We start from the raw sequence: 22,238 nt of genomic DNA, 5'->3' as shown, positions 1-22,238 counted from the left end.
GATCTACCTCAAACCCCAGACAACAAAAGCCAAATTGCAAGATTTAAAAAAAAAAAGCCAACAACCTAACTATTTTATTTTCTTTACTTAACATATACAGCTTTCTTCCCCCTTCTTCAAATATTTGCCTTAAAATATAGTAGTTTTTGAAGGAAGACTACAGAACAATGATGAGGAACATCTTAAGAATCTGCAAAACCATCCCTTCCCTCCCAGGAAAAAAAAAATTCATCTTAAAATTCTTCCAATGAAAGGAGGAAGACTTACATATGCACATGCTTCGTTTTAGTTATAGCATTAATATGTACAAACCAGTCTGGTATATAGCCACACTTTGAAGACATATACTAAGATTTTAATGCATTTCATATAGTGAGTACAACTGTTAGTATTTTAATTTAGTCTCCCATACTAAAATATTTACTCAGAAGATAATATTGAGAGACCTTCTTCATCTTTGGGAGAAGTGCAGACTAGATCACGACAGACTTCTTTTTCCATTTCAACTTCAACCTCAAAGAATGTATCTACAAGTTCCTCAGCTTGATCTATGCAAAAGAAAATTAAAAAATACATGTTTTTGTCAAGACCAGAAACTTGAGAGAGAACTTGAATTATAAAATAAAGCTAACTACACTTCACACACATAAGATACCAGCCTACTCAGACTCAAATAAAAGAATACTTCACATTACCTTTCATCTGATCACCTTTCTCTGCTATCCTTTGCTGAGCTTTTCTGAAAACTCGAAGATGAGTGCCAAAGTCATCAACAAGTCGTGTAGTGAAATAAGGCTGCCAGTCTGTTTCCTTTGACCTATTAGTAAAGGAGATCCATGGAAATTAAGTACTTTATTGTGAACACAAAGGGCAGTAATAAATTTCTACTTCTCCTTCCTTCCAGACAAAAACCACACTGATAGTAAACATGGAAAAACAAAGAAATAAATCAGTTTCCTAATCGCCTATCCACTGAAAAACCGAATATTGTAAAATACCACTCTTGCACCACATTAATATTTATGCTTGATTTAGTTGAAAGTCAACATTTGCATCTAGAATAGTGTTCTGATTTGTGATACTGCCAAATATCTGTGAAAAGTTCTGACATAAACAGTTTGTAACGTAAAACTAAAATACTCTCCATGTCTTTTTCAGCTGTACTTTCTACCATTTTGGAGGGCATCTAATAAAAATAATTTTCTTCTGTATTTGCAGAATATGCACCAGTGAGAACATACACATTTCACTTGAAACTAAATGTAACCTAATATTACCCACAATTGATTCCACAGCCTATATGAGTCACTTAGCATACTCTTCCAACATCACACATAGGTTTAGATCAGAAAATAGTCACTGTTAGATTTACATAAAACAACTTCCTCAGTGGTGTGAAAAGGGTAGAGGTATATTTATGATATCTGTGCCTTTCTAGGCAACCTAAAAATGTGACTGTGCATTACAGGCAAAGAACCTTGTTGCTAATAATATTTTTTACCCTGCACTAAGTATTTTATTGTCTGAACTCTCTCAAGATGCCCACTTTGTTATAGCAGGAATCCTTCTACAACACTTCCTTTTTTTGTGTTTGTTCCCTTACCTGCTGTTTCTTTTCTCAAGGAGAGAGAAAGAGATAAGGAATTCTGGAAGAAAGCAAAGGCTACTGCAAAATGTAGACGTGTAAAAAAGAATAGAGCTGGCCCAAAGGGCCCTCAATTAAATAGTCCAGATCCCCCATCTGCACAAGACAGAACCGCCCAAAACCTCTGGGTGGCAGCCTTACACCAGGCTCCCAAAGCTGCAGCTCTTGGAAGAAAACATTCCCAGTGTACTCATTCTCCCCAGAAGCTGACACGTTGTATGAAGCTATAGGTGATGGTACTAACCTAAACTGCTTCAGCTATATCCAGCTACATGCATTATAAACACACTACATCATTTTTTCTGCAGAAGAACTGCTGCAGGCCTGTGAAATTGATTTGCTTTCTACAGCAGAACACAACTGCACAGGAACAGTGCTTATTTTTGAAGAGCTGTAGAACTGTAGGAAAGAAAAACACACTTGCAAGAATTTGACCTACTTTGACACAAACTCAGTGCTCGACACTGTCCAAACAGACAAAATCACTGAAGCTGGGTAGCCAGGTCCATTTCAGATAACCGTAAGTTTGCTTGCTATAACAGTTTACTTAGCATAGTTTTCACCACTTCAATACGGTTTCCTAGGATTTTCAATATTTTTATTATATTATATTGTATATTACTATATTATATATTATTAATTATTATATTATAATTATAATTATTATATTACAATTAATTTTTCCTACTATTATACCCAGCTCTCCATCTTTGACCCTGACTATCAGAAAAGCACACTAACCTATATTTTTAAGTCAAGAGAGGGAGGGTATAACACCTTAAAATTCCTAAGAGGTTACTTATATTTAGGTGACAACCTCTTCTGCAGAGAAAGCAAGCGGAAGTAAGCAGAGTGGGATGAATACCTGAAATAAAAACTTAATAAACAAGTATATGGATATAAAGGCACATGGTACCTGGGCTGAGAAATCAGCCATACTAAAGAAGTGAATTTCCCAGACAAGTTGCTTAATCAAGTAGCAGGAAGTCAGGGAACAGCAGTAGAAATAGGGGGTAATTAACACATTATTCATTTGTCCTCAATCAATCCTGTTTTAAAAAAAAGATTTGCATATGTGACATTCTTTTTCATTCCCTACTACTATTCTTTTTAAAATATCCATTTTTCTTATATATGGAAGAGCCAAACCACTTCCAAAAATCACCTGAGGTCATACCTATGTTGAATTCAGACTTTTGGACTGAATTCAGACTAACCTTAGGAGTGACCCTAGTCTTTACATGAAAAACACCTGAATACAAAGAAGTAATGGTTCACAAACTTAATGCTTAAGCTGGGAAAAAAGAAAAATATTTTAGACATTAATCTAAATGTTGAAATGGCCATTTTGCAAAAGATCATGACTTCACACGCTATCGTCCCCATTATTTTCCTAGGGGATCAGCAAAAGATTGTATTTCTTACATTATAATCTAAAATTTTTGTATGTTCTTTCTGTAAAATGCACTAAACTATGCTAGTAGATTAACTTAATCACTTAGGTACCACCATACAACCCACAATATAACTAATGCAAATAAAACAAAATCTTACCTGGCAGAAAACTGAACAAGTGCATACTGAAGAGCCTGCCTAATTTCCAGAAGAAAGGATTCATCATCACTTAGTGTGTAATACCAATACTGCACATAGTCTCTCAGGGAAAACTGGATTACCTGAAATTGGGAAAAAAAAAAAAAAAAAGAACTAATGAAAAAAGACAAAAAAATATTCAAAAGCTTTTTGTCCCTAATAATGCAATAGCAGTTATCCTAAAGAGTTACCAGAATGAACGATAGTCCTTTGCCATTATGAAAATGGGAGTGAACAATAAAATTCACACACTGAAACTTCTTTTTCAGACTGGTTTGCATACATTGTTTTTATCACCACTACACTAAGGAAAAAAAACAACAAAAAACCAAAAACATACTCAAATATTGCCCAATATTATGGCTCATCTTCCATGGCTTTTTCATTTATCCTCTCATATCTGGTAAAATTTCGAAATTCTATTTGTCACTCTGTGTAATACTTCTGTATTACACAGTCAATACTTGCAAAAAATAAAAGTAGGTTAAATAAATAGACCTGGTTAGAACTTACCTGTTGTAAAGGCTCATCAATTATGTTTGCACCGGTCAGTCTTCTGTCAATCTTAATAGGTCTGGCTTCACGTTTCATTTCTTCTATGCACTTGAAAGAGATTGGGAAATGTAACTTTGCAGGGTTTATCTCTAATTAAAAAGCAGCTCTAGTGCTTATGATATATATGTATACTTATAGTAATGATTTTATATATATTTTATTTTATTATAATTTATAGAGAAGTTATAATCATAGAATCAAATAATTATTTGGGCTGCAAGGTCTAGTTCAACCCCCCTGCAATGAGCAGCAACATCTTAAACTACATCAGGTTGCTCACAGCCCTGTTCAGCCTGATCTGGAACATTTCCAGGGATGCAGAATTTACCACCTCTCTGGGCAACAGTATTTTCTGTATTTTTATCTATACAGTACATAATGATGAAGAACTCCAGAAAACCTACTTCTTGCTTATTATAAAGAATCAAGTGTTTGCTACATTACTAAATCAGAAGGAAATAAAGCTGGAAAAGGAGGGAAGGGGGCGACACAAGAACAGCAAAAGATAGTTTTTCTGAAAGACTCCAGTTCCCCTCTTGTTTGTGAACTTGACTGTGCTCTCTCAGGCAGATAATTTTCAGCTGAGTTTTTGGTTTCTTTATCCACCTCAGTTTATTCTATATGCCAGAAGAGAAATCACGTTTTTGTACCTTTGTTATTCAACAGATGAGCCTTTGGAAAGTAAGTGATGAGGAGGGAAAGAAATTATAGAAGGATTTGCAATTCTAAGCAGTTAACTCCAAGAATGACCTCATCAGAGCTGACTTTTGGCAACTGACATACTGAAAAAGAACTCCCTCTATCAGTGCTTCTCTCAAGTGGACTAATGCAGTGTCTTTCTATAAAATGTCGATGAAATAAGTGATCAACTCCTCTATTTTCACAGAAATAACAACTCAACAACTTACACTATTGTTCAAATAAACCAGTAATTTATTTATCAACAGAGAAAGTTATGACTACATTGGAAAAAAAGAACTGCCAAAACCATAAATGAAGGAATTATAAACCACATATCCAAGGTTTTCTTTCTATGTGATTTGCCCTAAGTATCTCTCATTCAAATCTGCAGTGAAATACCTAAGGCTAGGAAAAAACCCATCATCCTCCTTTTAAGCAACTCTGTATCACAACACAGAAATATTTTGTTGCAAAATTCTGGTTTTTGTTTTTCTTAACTTTAATGCTACTTTAATACAAATAAGACTGGGTCATATTCAAGCAATTAGTATATTCCACCTATAGACTAATGAATTTACAGAGTATTTTTGTGTTGATTGTATCAAACCCACCAAAATTATATGGAACCAAATAATGAAATATTTTTACTAAGCACAGCATAGTACAAATTACCAGACAGACTTATCAAAATATTTTTGAAGGACTGCATGCATAAAACCACATTTGGAAAACAGAAGAAAATACAGCAGTAAAAAAAGCAGCAGCAAAAAAAGCAGCAGGCACAAGAAAGAGAGGGACACAGAGAATATGCAAGATTACTTGGTAAAAATTTGAATGTTCATATGCTCATGGGATCCAGGTTTTGACCTGGATTTCAGGAATTCATCTTGTCCAACCTTCTGCTCAAAGCAGAGCCGACTACAAGGTCAGACCTTTTTTTTTTCATATTCTTTATCTCCAGTGAAATTTTTAAGTACCTGCAGTATAATTTAATTTGCTTTCAATATGCAAAGATATGTCTGAAGACATCTAAAATTTAAAGTATATGCTTTTATTCCATTATAGGTACAACAGCTAACGGTACTCTCACTTGGAAAGCATTGCTGGTTTTACTTCTGCCTTCCAGACACTGACACACAAGACAGGCTTAAAGGAGGGACCCAACTCACATGACAACTGCCCCATTTGACTGTCACTTCATTCACAATTTGTCTCATGCCCTCTAACAATATTAAATTATTGGTTAGGAAAAATGGGTATCACTTCTTATTATTACATTTGACATCTCCTTGCTTCATTTTAAGCAAGAAGGAAGAACCTGGGAGGAATGCAAGACACAGACTGCACAAAGTGAGATGCAGCACAAACAAATCCAGGCTCCTCAAGCAAAAATGGCACTGATTGAGTTATTTCAGACTTTTGTTTCACTGCACTAATGGGTATTTTTGAGGTCATCTTTTGAAACTGTTAGGTACCTGTAAAAGATGGCTACTATTCCCTCAATTGCAGTCACAGTGTTTCATGAGTGGACAAGACACAGGGTATTTGAACATCTGCCTCAAATCTGTGACGTAAGATGTGACACAGTGACTTAAAGAGACCCAGAGACTATTCAGGTATCCAACATGCAACTACTGCTTGTAAGTTATCACTGTTTTCTTACTGTACTTTGGCAATATTGTACCCAGCCTACAGAAACTCCGTGTTTTGGGTGAAGCTTAGAGACATCAACTTTGGTTGGGACCCATCTCTACTTGCACTGCTACTGAAAAGCTCACCTACGCTTGTTAATGCTACTTTAATGCAATGGCAAAAGAGAAAACACTATTGTAGGAAACAAACAGATTTTATTTGGTGACCAGCTTCAAATAGCATTTCATAAGTCAGCTACAAACAAATACCTTTGTATTACAAAACTTAAATCCAGAGATTAGTCGAGATAGGTCAGTTGAGGAAAGTGCTGTGTCAATAGTCTATCCTCAAATCAGATATCCAACTACTAAACTTGCAAAGATTACCCAAAAAACTCTGCAAGACTTTATTCTTTTATAAAGCAACCAGAGCATATATACATACTGAACTCCCCAAAAAGTAACACTAATATTAAAAAAAAGTGTCAGCATGCAGAGAAAATTAAAATAACAGCAAAACTTCTCTAAATCTGCTCTCAAAACACAGGACATTAAGTAACTCTCTACAACCTATATAACAGAAGCACTAAAGTCTATATAGCACCAGGAATCTTAGCCATCCAAAATGATGTTAATTCATTAACAGAACAGAAACGTTAGCTGACTGCTAACTTGTCCTCTTTCAGCCTTAACCTTTGTACTTTTCATCTGGAGCAGTGACCTTACATTACAGTTTAGGGTATACCTTCAGATTTATTTTAAAATATTCAAAGACTTAAGTGAAAAGGCCACTTACCAAATGAGCTATGAACCAGCCACAGAAAAGGTTCTGTGACTTCTAGAAAACATACTGTTGAATCACAACATAAATTTCTATGTGCTAGTGATAATGCCGAACACTCACCCCCTTTGACAGACAACATGAAGGGTAGTGAAAGAAGCTAAGAAAGAACAGGATGCTTCAATCGGAATAGCTGTGAGATTAAATGTAACATAATTAGCAATCTTTGGGCTGAAATGTTTATTCTATTCTGATGAGTGCAAATGGATTAGGCCAAGATATACCTAAACTTCTGAGCTAACAAGATGCATTGGTTCATAAACCAGGAATGCCTAGAAATTCTATCTCTTGGCTATTAACAACTTTTTCTGTACTAAACAGATGCAGATTTATCCAGTTAGGAACCCTAAACTTAAGTCCATCAACCAAAATGATCTGTCTGTTGGGGAAAAGAGCTGAAACATGGATTCCACTGCTGCTCTGTATTCATCTATGCCTTTCCAGCATATTTGCTTGGTCTTGAAGAAAGCCAAAGACAACCTCTACATCCTTGAAGTACTGCAAATCCAGACTTTGTAACTTCCTTAGACAGGCAACTCTTTGACCACAACCGAAAGTGAAGAACCTACAGATCCATTGACTGAAGACACATAAACAGTCATGACAATCTTGCACAGAAAAGCAAGGAAGAGCTATTCCCCAAAACAAACCAAGACACCCAAGTAGTCTAGAAAGGCATGGTTTAGTAATTTCCTCATAGATTATATCAGCCAGTCATACCATACTAATTTCTCACAATGAAGAAACAATACTTTAAACAAACTTTCCCTAACCTATTAAAAAACTTGTATTTCATACAGGAAAAATATTGCATCTACATACTGCATCTGACTCAAAAGATAAAAGCAGGCTCTTCGACCTTGAGAAATGGGCACAATTCCTACATTAAAATGGATTATTTCTAACCAGGTTATAAAATCTGATCTAGAAGTTAAGACCAGAAAATTTTCCTTACCTTAGGGATCCCAACTGAAGTACAAGGGAGAAATGAATGTTCACACTGCTCAAGGTATTTTTCTGAATTGCTTTTTCCAAATAAAAGAGTAACCACAAAACCCCTAAAATAGAAAAAGACAGACCAGGTATAACGACAGCCACATTTTCTCATCTTTAGAAAATATTTAACAGCAAGTTGCAAAATGACACTACATGACAGTCCTCATTGTTTACTCTTGTTCTTTTTAACATTGTAACATGCTGCTCAAAATAACTGACACAACTCTAAGTATGAAGTTTCCCAGTCTTGTACTGTCTGTCTTGATATATTCTTACCACAGAGAAGATCTATAATAATACTGTCTATGCTACAGTGTGCCTGCTGTGATGGCACACTGCCTGTGCTCACAAATATTAGCACTTGGGAAGAGGGGTACATACAGAAGTTGCTTTGGTTGCATTTATATGAAGAGTCTCCAGCACTACAAAGTAAGCTCTGTAGGCTGCTACACTGTTGTAAGCCACAAAATCACAGTCCAGGAGTAAACTGATGCAGCAAGTATAACTAACCACTGCATATGTTTAGACATTGTGCTTGCCCTTGCTAGAACAGCAAGAATTTATTCATAGCTTATGACACTAGGCCACAAAATCATATGAACATCAAGCTGGTTTTACTAAGAAATAGATGAAAACCTAGTGTCTGTCCCAGTTCTAGTGTAAGCAGAGCATGTAGCCTTTGAAATATCAAGCAAAGAAGAAAAGAAAATAGATTAGCCTTTAGATGACTAAACACACATAGCTTTTTACACAAATTTCAAAGCATTCAATTTAAAGGCCAGCTGACCAGCATTTGTGACCACAGGAACTCACAAAGCTATTCCAGGCTTGAAATGTGCTGAAGTAATAAATTTTTTAATATAGATAGTTGTTGATATATGATACTCTCATTTATAAGATTAAAGAAAAATCCTATCCAAGCTAAAATATGCCATTTAAAGGTTTTAATTCCCCAAAATAAAAAAAAAACTTCTTTTTTAGTCAGCTCAGTAATTCAGAAGGCATGAGGTTAATTCCATAAGGGGGGAGGGGTGGTGCAGGAAGCTACACAAATTATTATCAGTAACTTGACAATGCATAAGAGGGGTTCACTGGATTTTCTAACTCCATTACAGTCTTCTTTACCTGCCATATGACAGCAAGAAATAAAACCAGGTTCAATTGCCCTCCTGCTCCCTTTAAAATCATGTAACTTTAAAATTATAACACCGTTCAGGGTTCACAGAGAAGAACTTGCTAATCTTAGTATTAGTTTCACTGATGTTTTGTTTGTTTTTAATTATTTAAGTTTGGATTTTCTTTTGATTATCTATGACTTTTCTATTATAGAAACCTCAGCTGTCTTTTAAAGAAAACCATATGCTCAAGTTTGGCCTAACTTTAACTTCAAACATCCATCAGCCAGTTGCTTCTCTTCTTTTATTCAAAAGGACTGAAGCCTTGGAAATAACTACCTATAGATTATATCTGTTTTCTCTCAAATATTTTGATATTTTAAAAGTTAATGACACATTCAAAATTACTAATCGCACCAACATGGTTTAAAAAAATGCTAATATCCTTAGATGCCTTGAAGTATTTTCAGTTTTATGCTAGAAATACTAGGAGCTTCTTCTTCTCTGGCAGAAACTAACACATTTTATTGTCTAATGTAAAAATCTTGTAAGCATTAGAGAAGGATGCATAGTCTGACCATTCAGGGCATCTGTTACTTAACCTGAATCTTCTAGTGTAATGTTTATTTAATTCATCAAGAGGATTTTCAATACATGAATGAGAAATCACATTAGTCTTCTCTAATGAACAGAGCAGAAAAAGGAGAAGACTGTATTTTGCTTCATTTTTTAAAAAATCTTCCAAAGATTACTGGACAGCCAGCTTTTTCAAGGGCAGATTAACAACAGAACAAAGATAGAAGAATGAAGACCACAGATTTATCACTTTCCCCTCAAGTCTGAAAAGTAACAGTCTCAGCTGAATGCTCTGTGAAAGTCAAAAACCGGCTAGAGAACCATTCCTGATTTGGTCAGCAGCTACAATCATTAATGGAGCCAGACAGTCACATACATATGGATACGAATGAGTATCAATAATTATGGGATTTGATGACAGAGCAAATTCTTTTAAATGGTAAAGCAATTGATGATCCAAGAAATTTCAATTTTTGTATTTAGCAAAACCACAATTCACATCATTTTCATTTCACTTCCTTAGAGCTGAAGAGGGAAGGAAAGAGAATAAGATAAGAAACACTCTTAGCAGGAAAGGCAGATGGTAACAGACAGGCTCAGCACTCAGTTAAAGGGGTCTACACCAGTACTTGAAGGAGAGGAAAAAGAATAACACCACCCTGTAATATTCTACACAGGTTAAGTAAAGAGTATCTATCTTTAGCCTCCTGCTTTTGAGCTCAGTTCCCTAACAGAATGAGCTACCAGATCCTGAATGGAAAAAGGCTAACATTTTACAAATCAGTCTTGAAATAAAACAAAACAAAATAAAGAGAAAATGTGATTTTGAACTTTTATTCATATATACAAATGGTTTTGCTATTGTTCCACGTACATCAAAAACAATAGTACATTTGTTACAAGCCATCTGTGCAATCACACAATTGAGTGCAAATCAAAAAGAAATAATTAGCACATAATAGGATTAAAACAGTAGAAAGAGATTGATTACATTGATACATTGACACAGATATGGCACGACCATTGTCTTCCTGTACAGCTCACTGATACATTATTTAAATGCTTAGGTCAATACTAAGAATACGACCAGCTGTGATTCAGCATTTTCTTTTGCTAAAACTGCAAAACGGGACAGAAGTTGGACTTCTGGCTAGTGGAAGTCAGAAAACTTTGATAAAGGCCACTTCTTTTTTGAGTTAAATATAAAGACCTAGAAGACTGAGACAAATTGGATAAAAACTCCGAGTTTCAACAAAAAATTCGACCACAAAAATCCGTGTACAAAATTGCTATTTTGCTCCAGATAAGGGAACAGTAAATATTACAGATACCAGTATAATCATGTACCAAAACTAAATTTTTGTTTTCTAAATTTATATATATGATGTTACGACATTTAATTGTTAATCATAAGTGCAAAAGTAACTTCATAACAATTTCTGTTTGCTTCTAACAGAAGCATGACCAAGCATTTTGTGAAACTTCAAGGGAATTAATTAAAAAAAAAAACCAAACAGGCAAGAGTAATTTAGATATAAACCCATTTGGCCTAGTTAGCACTCACAGTTCTGTGTTCTGAATGTTAAAGTAAGTGTGTCACTCTGAAAAAGAGTAACAGTGTAAAAAAGGGCCAGATCACAGCCATAGCCAAGATGTATATGTTAAAGTAATGAAGTGATGACATTCTACTGCAAGGGCTGAGACTTCACATCTATATATATATATAAGCAAACACCCTGCTCTAACAGATACACTACCACTAGATTAATTTATCCTTAACAATATCAATGTTTACTAACTAGCTACAAAAATGAATCAAAGCAGCACAATAACCATAGCAAAGAAATGAGAGCTGACTCGAGAATGAATGAGCTCAGGCACCTCATGCAGTTAATGGTGCCAGACTGTAGCTGACTTCAGACATGGTCTGAGACCCTGCTTTGACTGTTAACTTTGAAAAGCCAAACAACTTAAACTGTGCAAGAATGAAGGATAATGTCTTAAGAAATTATATCCCATGTTATTTTCCATACCACAAGTACTAAGGAAGTGGTAAGACAAAACAGCAAGCAGATGCATTCTCGCCCTTTGGATGAGCTTTGACTTTTGCCCTGGACAAACAGATAACGAAATATGCCAACCATACCTGTACCAAGACTTAACAAGACAAAAGCATTTACCTCAAGTTAGTTTTACTTTAACTAAACCCCTTTTCTAACAGACTAACTATTCTGATTTCTCAGAGATGGAATACCAAGCCTAATACCAAGTTGAAACCCAAACATAGCAGCTCTAATTCTAGCTACTAAACTCTATTACATTTTTGATGAGATGTACAGGAATATACACACATTCTGTATGGTATCAGATAAGAAGGTAAAAAGAATATCCCACTAAGATATTCTAACTTGCCATTAAAAATGTTTTAATGGTTACAAGGCAAACATCATAATCTACAATGTAATAATGGTGCTGAACTTCACCCATTTGCTCCCTTCCTGCCTACAGAGATAACATATGAAAAGTCTACAGCTGCTGAACTGATCTACTTGTTTATTTCCACACACCCGTGTAACATCCACTCCCATGCATCAAGTGCCTTAGATAGGAAAATGAGATTGTGATAGAAAACAAAACCTAAGTACTTACAAGTACCTGGGAAAAGAACTGACACTAATACAAAGTATGAACTGAAATTACCACTGTTTTTATGTGAGCATTTGTCCTCTAACATCCATGAAAAATAGCGAAATTGAGATTTCAATTACAAAAATTTTGCTCATAAAGAGGTGCTGAAATGCGGAAATATTAACTACATAAAGCCATTTCATATTTTCAGAGCAAGCCCTTTGCTAACACACCCATTAAAATTTTACTTTCACAGCAAATTAAACAGAACACTAAGTAATATACTTACCCACCCACAAAGCAGAGGATATAAAATGCAAAGTAAAATATAGCGAAGGGTCCAAAAGTTACTAGAAAAAGCACAAGGCCAAGACTTCCCCATCCCCATATGGAAAGACTGGTCTGTAAACAAGAACATATAGAAAAAGAATAATTAATATTATATTCATACAACTTTAAGTCTCCAAGCAATACTTGTAGTTTCTATAATGCTTGATACATTTTAACCAGATATAAATTCTGCTTGATGAAATAAAAATTGTCTTTGTTCAAATATGTCCCCCATTATATTGTGGGCCAGTAATCCAGTTTAGCTAACATTAAAGCATTTTTTTTCCAATACTGTTTCTCAGCTCTCATTTCAGATAAAACTATCATCCTTAAGGTGTCACTTTTTTCTTTTCTATTCTCCTTTCGTGCACTTTTGTTTCTTGAGATCCCTTCCTCCTCACCTCTTCCCCCATCCCCACCCTGTGAAAAGTTCTCCCCCATCTCCTAGGAAAAAGCAGGCTTTGTGACAGAACAGGAAGAGACAATACAGCCTTGTTTTACACATCTAAACATGTTATTTTCTACAGCCAAGCAATGCTGTTTCTTCCTTAGATCAAAGGAGGTTCAAGACTAAAAAGGTGTCCCTTTCTCCAGTCAAGTCACAGGTGGGTCAACAGGTGCATCAAATAATTGGCACAAGTATACTTTTACTCTTCCACATAAATAAAAGGGAGGGAAATTTCAGCAACTGATACAGGGCAGTGGCAGAGAGGCAAGGGTTGTTTGAAAAGGCCATGATGAAGTTAAAATCAGTCACAAGAGCACATGTGAGGCTGGTGAGATTTTGAGGGTTGATGTCTGGCATAAATGCAGCAGGAAAAACTCCACCTGAACTGGCAGTCAGCAGCGGTATGAAAAAAGCAGCAAGATTCCAGTTACTGTCCCAATATAGATTGTAGTGTAAGTGCATTTATATACATCCATGTATACACATACATACTTGATCAATCAGTCTATCTATCTAGACAGATGTGTGTCTGTAAATACCTATACATATGGTAATCTAAAAAAGCAGGGCAGGGAAAACCTGACTGATCTGAGCTACAATAGTTTTTAGACCATGACAATACTGCAATGCAGTCAACAAAGCTTATATAAATTTAATTCAATCTAGTCTCTAGATCAATATGGAAAGCATCTTACAGCCAAGTCCCAAAAGTGTGAAACACAAGGTTGACAAGTATTTATAGGCCACCCATACTCTTTCAGCTTAAAGATTCTCATTATTTTTGTTGTCTGTTTTTTTGTTTTTTTTGTTGCTGTTATTGTCTAATTTACACCTTTCCTAACAGTGATCAAATGACACCCTGATGGGAACTCAGACAACTGTGTCAACAAGTAACACTAAGAAAGTATTTAAAGAAACACGTCTTGCAGTTTGACATTTAGAAAACAAACAGAAACTGAACACCAGATTTACAGAGAGCCCTTTTTTAGCTTTTAATACAAAGGAGCTACAGCTCATTTCTCTCAAGGAACTATTTAGATTTCATTTTTTCATCTTGGGCACAGGATTAAAATGAAATTCAACTTTTTTTTTTTAAGTTTCAAAGATCCCATAGACCATGAAAAATAATACAAATTAAGACTCCTATATAAAGCAGCTTTGATCATTTTTTGAGAGCAAAATCAAAAAGCAAAATCACAGCTCTGAAGAGAGATTGTTTCACAGATCTAAACTGCAATAATCGGAATTATTTAATTCTTTCTAGTTAAAAATTTAATGGAACATTGAGATGAAATTCTATTTTCTTCATAGTTGAACTTTCTTAGCAGGAGATAGAAGATAAACTGTCTTTGTTCTTAATGTTTGAGGCTGGGAAAAATTAAACATACAAGTACGTAGATGAGTGTAATTAAAGTGCTGCAATTAAAAAAAGTGTATTGCAAGTTATTCAATTCTCTTTAAGCAGAGGAATTGCTTTAATATATAATATAAACAACAAAATCCACACAACTAAAATGCTGAATTTGCACTACTAAAAACCACAACTGAGTAGAAGATTTTGTTGCTTTGTTGACTCATAATAAGAAAATGCAGTAGATAATTGTGGTCTTCCAGTAGATGAAGACAGAGCACAAGAAAGATATACTACTCAAAAGGGCATGTAGTGACAGAAGAAGGGGGAATGGGTCCCAACAGAGATTAAGTTTAGGTTAGATATAAGGTGAGAGGGTGGTGAGACACTGAACAGTTTTGCCCAGAGATGCTGGCAGTTCAAGGCCAGGTTGGTCGGGGCTTCGAGCAACCTGGTCTAGCAGAAACTGTTTCTGCCCAGGGCAGGGGGTTTCTTTAAGGTCCCTTCCAACTCAAACCATTCTAGGATCCTATGATAAACTCTTTGGAATATAGAAAAGAGAGAAAAATCAATTAAAAAAAAAAAAAAAACAAAACAAAACAAACAACAACTAAAACATGAGATCCCACTGCACATATACATTTCAATACAAAAAGAAGATTCTGCACCCTCAGAAATACATTTTAAAACTTCTGCAGAGCACTACAAGCATGATAAGGAAGATATGCACACAGAAGATATCATTTAATGATGGTCTTTTTATGTCAAAACCCCATTATACTTAATCACATAATTCAAAAATGCTTTAAGTTCTAAATATGGGAAGCACTCTAAATGACTTAATTAAACTAGATGGATATATAGTCAGAGTTGGATGAATGCATAATTAACAAAGAAAGCTCTATAATGCTAATAAATAAAACAGTGACCTTTTGTCCTATGCTCCAGTTTTGCAATTTAGAATATGGGTACAGAGATTCAAATCTCATTTGGTATTTTAATAGGATTTCTTAAAAATTGTACAACTTGGTACATTGCAGGAAGCACAACAGATACTGGCCCAATTCTTGCATAATTTAAATGAATGGTTTATAGTCTTAAGGCTTCTGAGACATTCAAAGGGATTAAATCATCAGGATGGTACCCTTCTGCTGACCGTAAACAAAACTTTCCTTAACTCCCCACTTCTTGAAGGGACTTCAGCAGTAAAACTCCTAGGGAAAAAAAAGCGAAAACTTAAAGTTCTTTATACATAAAACAAATTGTTTTTGAACAGAATGTCCAAATATACACAAATATGACTATACAGTTAATCAGTATTAAAACAGTTCAGGTATTTAAATTCAAGCCTCAGCTTAAATAAACTTAAAGCTTATTTCCAAATTTTATTTATAATGTTAATTTTTTAGAGGATTTACAGATTTAGTGAAGCTCTGTTAGTCTTACTAAAGTTAGCTGCAGGGTAAATGCTTATCACTCAACACAAAGAACAAACCAGTCTTATGAAGAAATGGTGCAATTGCTAGTGTTTAAGTCAGAGTTATCTAGACCCTTTAAAAGAAGCTGACCTGCCCTACATCAGCAGAGCAAACCTCCAAGCTGATCTGGCATAGTGCTGTTCACTGTTCACTGCTGTTCAAGGAATTAGGGACAGCTGCCTAAAGCCTGAAGAGATACACATCCTTAGCGCTGTGGTAGGCATGGCTGGCCTGTGTGTTTACATATACTGTGTGGATACACGTGGATAAAGAATGTTTGTTCCATGTCAGCAGCTGTACCACTTCATCAGTTTTAGCCACTTTTGCTTACCACCACTACAGATACTCTATGTTTGTCTCACCCATGATCACTTCTTAGCTTTCAAGTCTAAGATTTTACTAAGACTTCTGCAGTATATTATAAGGTCATACATATATAAGTGGGTTAATGTAGCATTGTGGTCAAACACGGTAATTTTCTTCCCACAGCTGGAGTTGCTTCAACAAAATAAACTGCAGCTGAAGTACAGGGGTGTCTGTAAGTTCCAAGGGTACACTGCAGAGACACATCAGGTGTGAGAAGACACACAAAGGTGAATATTCATATGCGCTTGATTCAGCTTTTACAGATAACAAAACTGTCACTTCAATGACACCTGTTTACCAGGTTTGGGGTTTTTTTATTAGTTTTTTTCTGTTTTTCACACGGAATGGTTTTTCCACAGTATACAGCCAAGTACTAAAAGTAGCACATAAAGATTTTGCCTTCTCATGCATATATGCTTTTTCTTTCTTTGGTTTCTGCTTCCTAATCAAGGCAACATGCCATTATAGCTAGTAGTGCTGAGCTAAGACTACGTGACTTAACATGACCATTCACACAGACAATTGTAGAAATCCACAATATACAGCAATTATTTATTGCAGAAACAAAACCAACCATATCTTACTAAAAAGTAGCTTCACTACATTTCTTATTTGTTAAATCCATCTGACAACCTTTCATACCTTTGCCCCACACCTACTTTTAAGCAAGATCTTCAGTCTTGACACATCTTCCTCTAAAATGATTCACCAAGGTAATGTAGGTTTGTTGTTTGGATTTAAACTAGGGCTGTCAGTTTTAGCTTGCAAGTGGCGGTAAGGTAACATGTGCCTGGTTTAGAGCGAAACAAGTCTTACACCACAAGTCCAGATGACAGGTTCTCCTTAGCCTCCTCTGCCACCGAACAGAGGACAAGTGTTTCCACTCATGTGACTCTGGTGCCACCACCCTCCTACTCCAGCGAGAAGCTCCTGTTCCAGGCACTTGTCTCTCTTCACAATTCCTACACACATTCAGAGAAACTGTGGTTTCAAATTTGGAGACACAGTTCAAGAGGAAATAAAGAACACCCTTACAGTAAGGCAGGGCTCTAGAATCATCCATTTATCAACCTTAAAGGTGCAGCAGAAGATGATTTAAGTCTGACAGTCCAAAAGACTAATACCACCTTGGAAATTATAATTTATGATTATTTTCAAATTTAATGGTCACAACAGAATAATTTAAGCTCTGAAAGAACAGCAACATTTAAAGACATGTTTCTTTGCTCACAATTCTTTTACTCTTATCAAATTACATTTTTCCATTAATATTTTAAAAGTTACAGTAGTTGACCTGTTTCTAACAGACACTGATAAACTTTTTTGCCATTTGGGTAGTTTAAATTACTAGGTTTTGTTGGGTTTGGTTGTTGTTTTTTTTTTTTTTTTTAATGCCTCCTCTGGGCTGACATTAAAAAAAATTATCAGGAATTGCATTTACAGTAGATGTCAAGTTTAATTTTGTTAATTCCACACATCTGCCTTTTAATTTGACTTCCATTTTGAGTGCAAATGGAAAATGTTCACATATAAACCTTTCTATAATTAAGGTGAGTGTCACTTTTGTCAAGTGATTAAAAACATTATTTTAGGTTTCAAATTACTGTCTCTTCACTAGCATGACAAGTAAAATTGGAAAGCCACGCTAACTGGAGTGCCAATTTCAGTGCAATGAAATTGCTATGTTACACTACTCAGAGAAATATTTAACAATTGTGAAATAAACCATTAACAACTTTCTAGTTACATTCCCCTATCTGCCAAAGTTAAAGCCGTCATCTAAAATAAATGTCAACAGGGTTTTGAGTTCTGCATATCCTGATTTCCTAACAACACTAAAGGTCTCTTTTTAACCTCTTCCTTCTTATCCTTTTGTCCTTTTCCTTCCTTAGCCCAAAAGGGCAAAGGAAAAAAAAACACCCTAAACTCCACTCCTATTTCCCACTATGGAAAAATAATTGTGGTGAATCCACACAATATTTTACTGCAGTACTCCCAGAAGCTCTTGAGATTTAAAAAAAAAAAAAAAAAAAAAAAAAAAAATATATATATATATATATATATATATAAATAAATAAATAAAGTATTTCCCACAGTCTATTTTGCTTTTAATGTTCTAAGTTTAGATTGTTTTGGTTGTGGTTCATCCCTGCTCCCCCACCCCAAAGAAACCTTAAAATACTAGGGCATATAAATATACACTAAAAATCTTTTAATGTATATTTAAATAAGGTAATGTTAATTAATGTTAAGAAATTTGGCCAGTGAAGTGTCTCCTAGAAAAGTGTAGTGTTCCTGCAGATTTCCCCTGGTTACAGAGGCTGGAAACTCTGTTGCAAGCAACAGTCCATCTGTCTCCTCTCGACCTCACCTCCTCATCTTCCACTAACGCACACTCTGTATGTCAAATGGCTTAATTACTTCACAGTTGCATTAATTCAAACACAATCATGTCTAACTGTACTGAGTTTGGGGTTTCCTGCTGCTCCTCACACTGCCTGAAAGAACAAAGCTTTTGGGATCATTTTCCCTTACTCTCCTCGCTACTCTTCCCTATGGCTATACAAGGCAGCCTCTGTATTTCATCTGTGTTCACTATTACTGCAGTTTTGACTATTCCTGAAACCTATTTTTAGAAGCGCAAACATTTAAATGAAAACACACGCTAACATTTTCTTAAAACGTGTAACATTATAGTGTGGAACTAGAAAGATTAAAAGTTTTTGTGCACGTTACTGCGATTTCAGCATTTATCAAGAGAACAACAAAATCCCTTACTAAAACTCTACAGTTTGCAATAATCACAATTTACTACACAACTTGTAATATAATTAAAAATAAAAACGTTATGTTTCATATTCTGATACAACTGCGTTTTTTGCAAGAAAAAGACCAATTTTCTGATTAAGACTTACACTTCTTTAAGAAATGGTAAATATTTTCAGCATCAAACTTTCTTTTCAAGTGAACACAGTTAAGATTTTTTCTTCCTCTCTCACACCTGGCTTTGCCACCACTGCTGATCATTACATGAAATTAGGAAGTGAAAAGTTTAATTTTAAACTGACCTTCATTTTACTACGTTTATTTCCACTGCTATCAGCTACTTAATTATATTAGCAGAAGTATCAGCAAGGGACAAAGTTTCATTCCATGTAACCTTTTCTTCAGTGGCCCAAGTACTTAACTTGCTGTGAAAAACCAAAGAGGCTATCTTCACAGACACACAGACTTTCTGATAACATGCTTGCACTAAAACCCACTCTGAATCATGTTCTAGTTAAAGTATATGGATTTTTGGTGAAATTTGAAAGAAGCACTTGAGCATCTCGGATAGCAATGGGAAATAAGATGCTAGCCCCACTTTCTGCTACTTTCCTGAATACAAAAGTAACATACCCAAACTCATCTTTAATACAAATTCCAAGGAAGTGATCCTTTTCCTTTGTAACAATCCATATTGACTTGTATCCAAGCTAATTTATTTATTTGGACAGAAAGCAATACAAAAAGATAAAAGCATTTTGGATCACCTTAGGTGATTGAAACAAGGCCAGGCTTGACAGGACTGCCTAAGGTGATCTAAAATGAGAGAATAAAGTAATCCCTCTATCTTGAATTCAAGCCAATGAGATAATCCAGACTGTTCTACGTTCAGCCTTTGGATAAACAGATTACATCTATTTCAAGTTTTTCTGGTGCAAAATAATGGCAAAGGGGAAAGAGAGGGAAGCCTCCTGGATCCAAAAGCTGCAGATGAAAAAAAAAAAAAGTCTGTTCTATTTGGCTCAAAATAATGAATGCACTAAGTCAAGAAACTGTTATTGCATATTTCATTTGTGACTACTACTCAAGCAGCATCTTAAGCTTTTTACTTTCCTGCAGCAAGGAGTTACCTAAAAGTTCTTTTCACCTTTTTTTTTTTTTTTTTTCTTTTTTTCACTCTTAGAGAAACCTGATTCTAGTGAATGAACTTTAAGAATCATGAACTTTGCTTCAAGAACAATTTCTACCACTCCAGCTCCTAATATTTATCTGTATGGATTAAATAAGTCTCTCTCCACAAGAATCAGATCCAGTGGTCATCTCTTTATGATTCTAATAAAAACATACAGGCAGAGCTTATGGATATTACAGAAACAGTTGAATGGGACACACCTTTCATCATACATGAAGAGCTATGCTTTTGGTAGATAGGGAAGAAGTCTCTTTAGTTCTAAGCTGCTCTTCCATGGTAGTGGTAATTTCAACTCCGCATCCCTTCTGCCAAGCAATAAACATCTGCCTACTCTGGGAATTTAAATCTCCATTACACATGCCAAACTTATACCATTACTAAAAAAAAATTATATAAACACTATTTTGTACAGAGTCTCTTGTTCAAAGGCAGTGCATTATTGTCTATGATCTTTACAGGGAGGGCAAAGCAGAAAAAAGATGGGTTATAAGAGGTCTGATGAACAGTAATTTCTTCTCTTATAGTAAATCCATCCTATTTCTCTATGGAGATACCACACAATTTCATAGCAGTGGCTGTGGGCAAAACAGTTTGTGCAATCTTGAACTGATACAATCAGCTTAGAATAAATACAAAAAAGGTGCACAATGATACAGTATCCTATTTGGAAAATCTCACTAACTGCAAACAAATGCCCCACTACAACTAAAAATGAAATGAAGTGAAAGTGCACATTTTTGCAAATACAGAAGTGTCAAAGACATGAACATATAACATAAGATAAATTATATAAAATTTGGAACATTTTGGAACTGCACACTGCAGCAGCAGTCATTGAGCTTTATTGTTTTGCTTTTTCCCAAACAACTCATCACATGTAAACAGCAGACAACACCTTCAAATTTTATACTGACAAAAATACTAGGACTTTTGTTTCTATCACTTGGTAACTTGCTTGAAAGCAGCAATAAGCAAATAAAATTATTTTCAAGAAAGTTCCTTAAAATCATTAGTTTCTTCTAAACAGACTGATAAACCATACATTTCAATATATATGTGCAGGATGTGTGATTTTTTTTTTTATCTGAGACCTAAACACACTATATGTGTTTATACATATTTCACATATACATAAATATTATATATACACACATGAAATCCAGTACTTAGGTTTACTGCAGAAAGATTTAGTCATTAACTTCTGATCAACCTTTTAGTACTCTGGATTCCTCAGGCTACAAAATTAATTTTGTTTAGTTCTTTAATCCACTGGTAATATTATGTTGCTATTTGCAGCAAAATTTTCAGCATTATTCCACTAAAGTTAAGATGCAACTGCTTTGGATGCAGTATTCTTTGAATAGTACATACCACAATCTAATAGATCCCAATTAAGCAACATTCCTCATCTTGATGAAAATGTTACTTTAAAAATACTAAGCTAAAAACATAACTTCAGAATATTTTTATCAAGGACTATACTAAATATAGATTGACTCTACTTCCCTTATTAGGTCAGGTTACAAATCTGAAAGAATACAAGTGGATAAGCCAATTCACATTATCTGTCATAACTGCCAAGAGTCCTCCAGTAACAGACATATTCAACAAGACTAAAAATTTATTTCCACATTGTCCCTAGTGATAAAGGCTTTTGTGTCTAAATACAGTTGTCATGCAACCTATCTTTGTAGAATTATTTTGGCAAATGAAATAATGTGTTTAAAACATCCCTATCCTTTTTACTACCCATAAAAAAAGTAGTGTTTTTTTTTGTTGTTTTTTGTTTGTTTGTTTACTAAAAGGAGGAGAAAAGCTGTAAGCAATAAGGTAGTGTTCATAAAGGACAACCATACTGAGCTTCTCACCTGTTATGTAAAAAGTCACTTTGATTAAAGACAGTACTGTAATTGGTGTCATGGAATCCAGAAAAAGGTTAACAGAAAGCCACCGTAAATGATTTCTCAGACTGTACCGGCAGCAGAAGACCATCAGCAAGAAAGAAGGTAGGGAAGAAGGAAAAAACTATGCCAGTCAGCATCACCT

General features: G+C 35.0%; 1 protein-coding gene across 2 annotated transcripts in view; it reads right to left on the bottom strand.

The window, feature by feature from the left end:
- SNX13 (sorting nexin 13) overlaps positions 1–22,238 on the bottom strand; it is a 64,476-nt gene that overhangs the window by 30,752 nt on the left and 11,486 nt on the right. For both annotated transcript variants that reach the window (XM_040061335.1, XM_040061342.2), the window contains exons 2-7: positions 12,551–12,663; positions 7,902–8,004; positions 3,752–3,841; positions 3,200–3,321; positions 696–817; positions 447–548 (exon numbers count right to left, since the gene is read on the bottom strand). In XM_040061335.1, coding sequence (XP_039917269.1) covers positions 447–548; positions 696–817; positions 3,200–3,321; positions 3,752–3,841; positions 7,902–8,004; positions 12,551–12,663 — 652 coding nt within the window. The remainder of the gene's footprint in view (positions 1–446; positions 549–695; positions 818–3,199; positions 3,322–3,751; positions 3,842–7,901; positions 8,005–12,550; positions 12,664–22,238) is intronic.

This window comes from Hirundo rustica, chromosome 1, assembly GCF_015227805.2.
Source record: "Hirundo rustica isolate bHirRus1 chromosome 1, bHirRus1.pri.v3, whole genome shotgun sequence".
Taxonomy (NCBI): Eukaryota; Metazoa; Chordata; class Aves; order Passeriformes; family Hirundinidae; genus Hirundo; species Hirundo rustica.
This window is presented reverse-complemented; position numbering and strand designations above follow the sequence as displayed.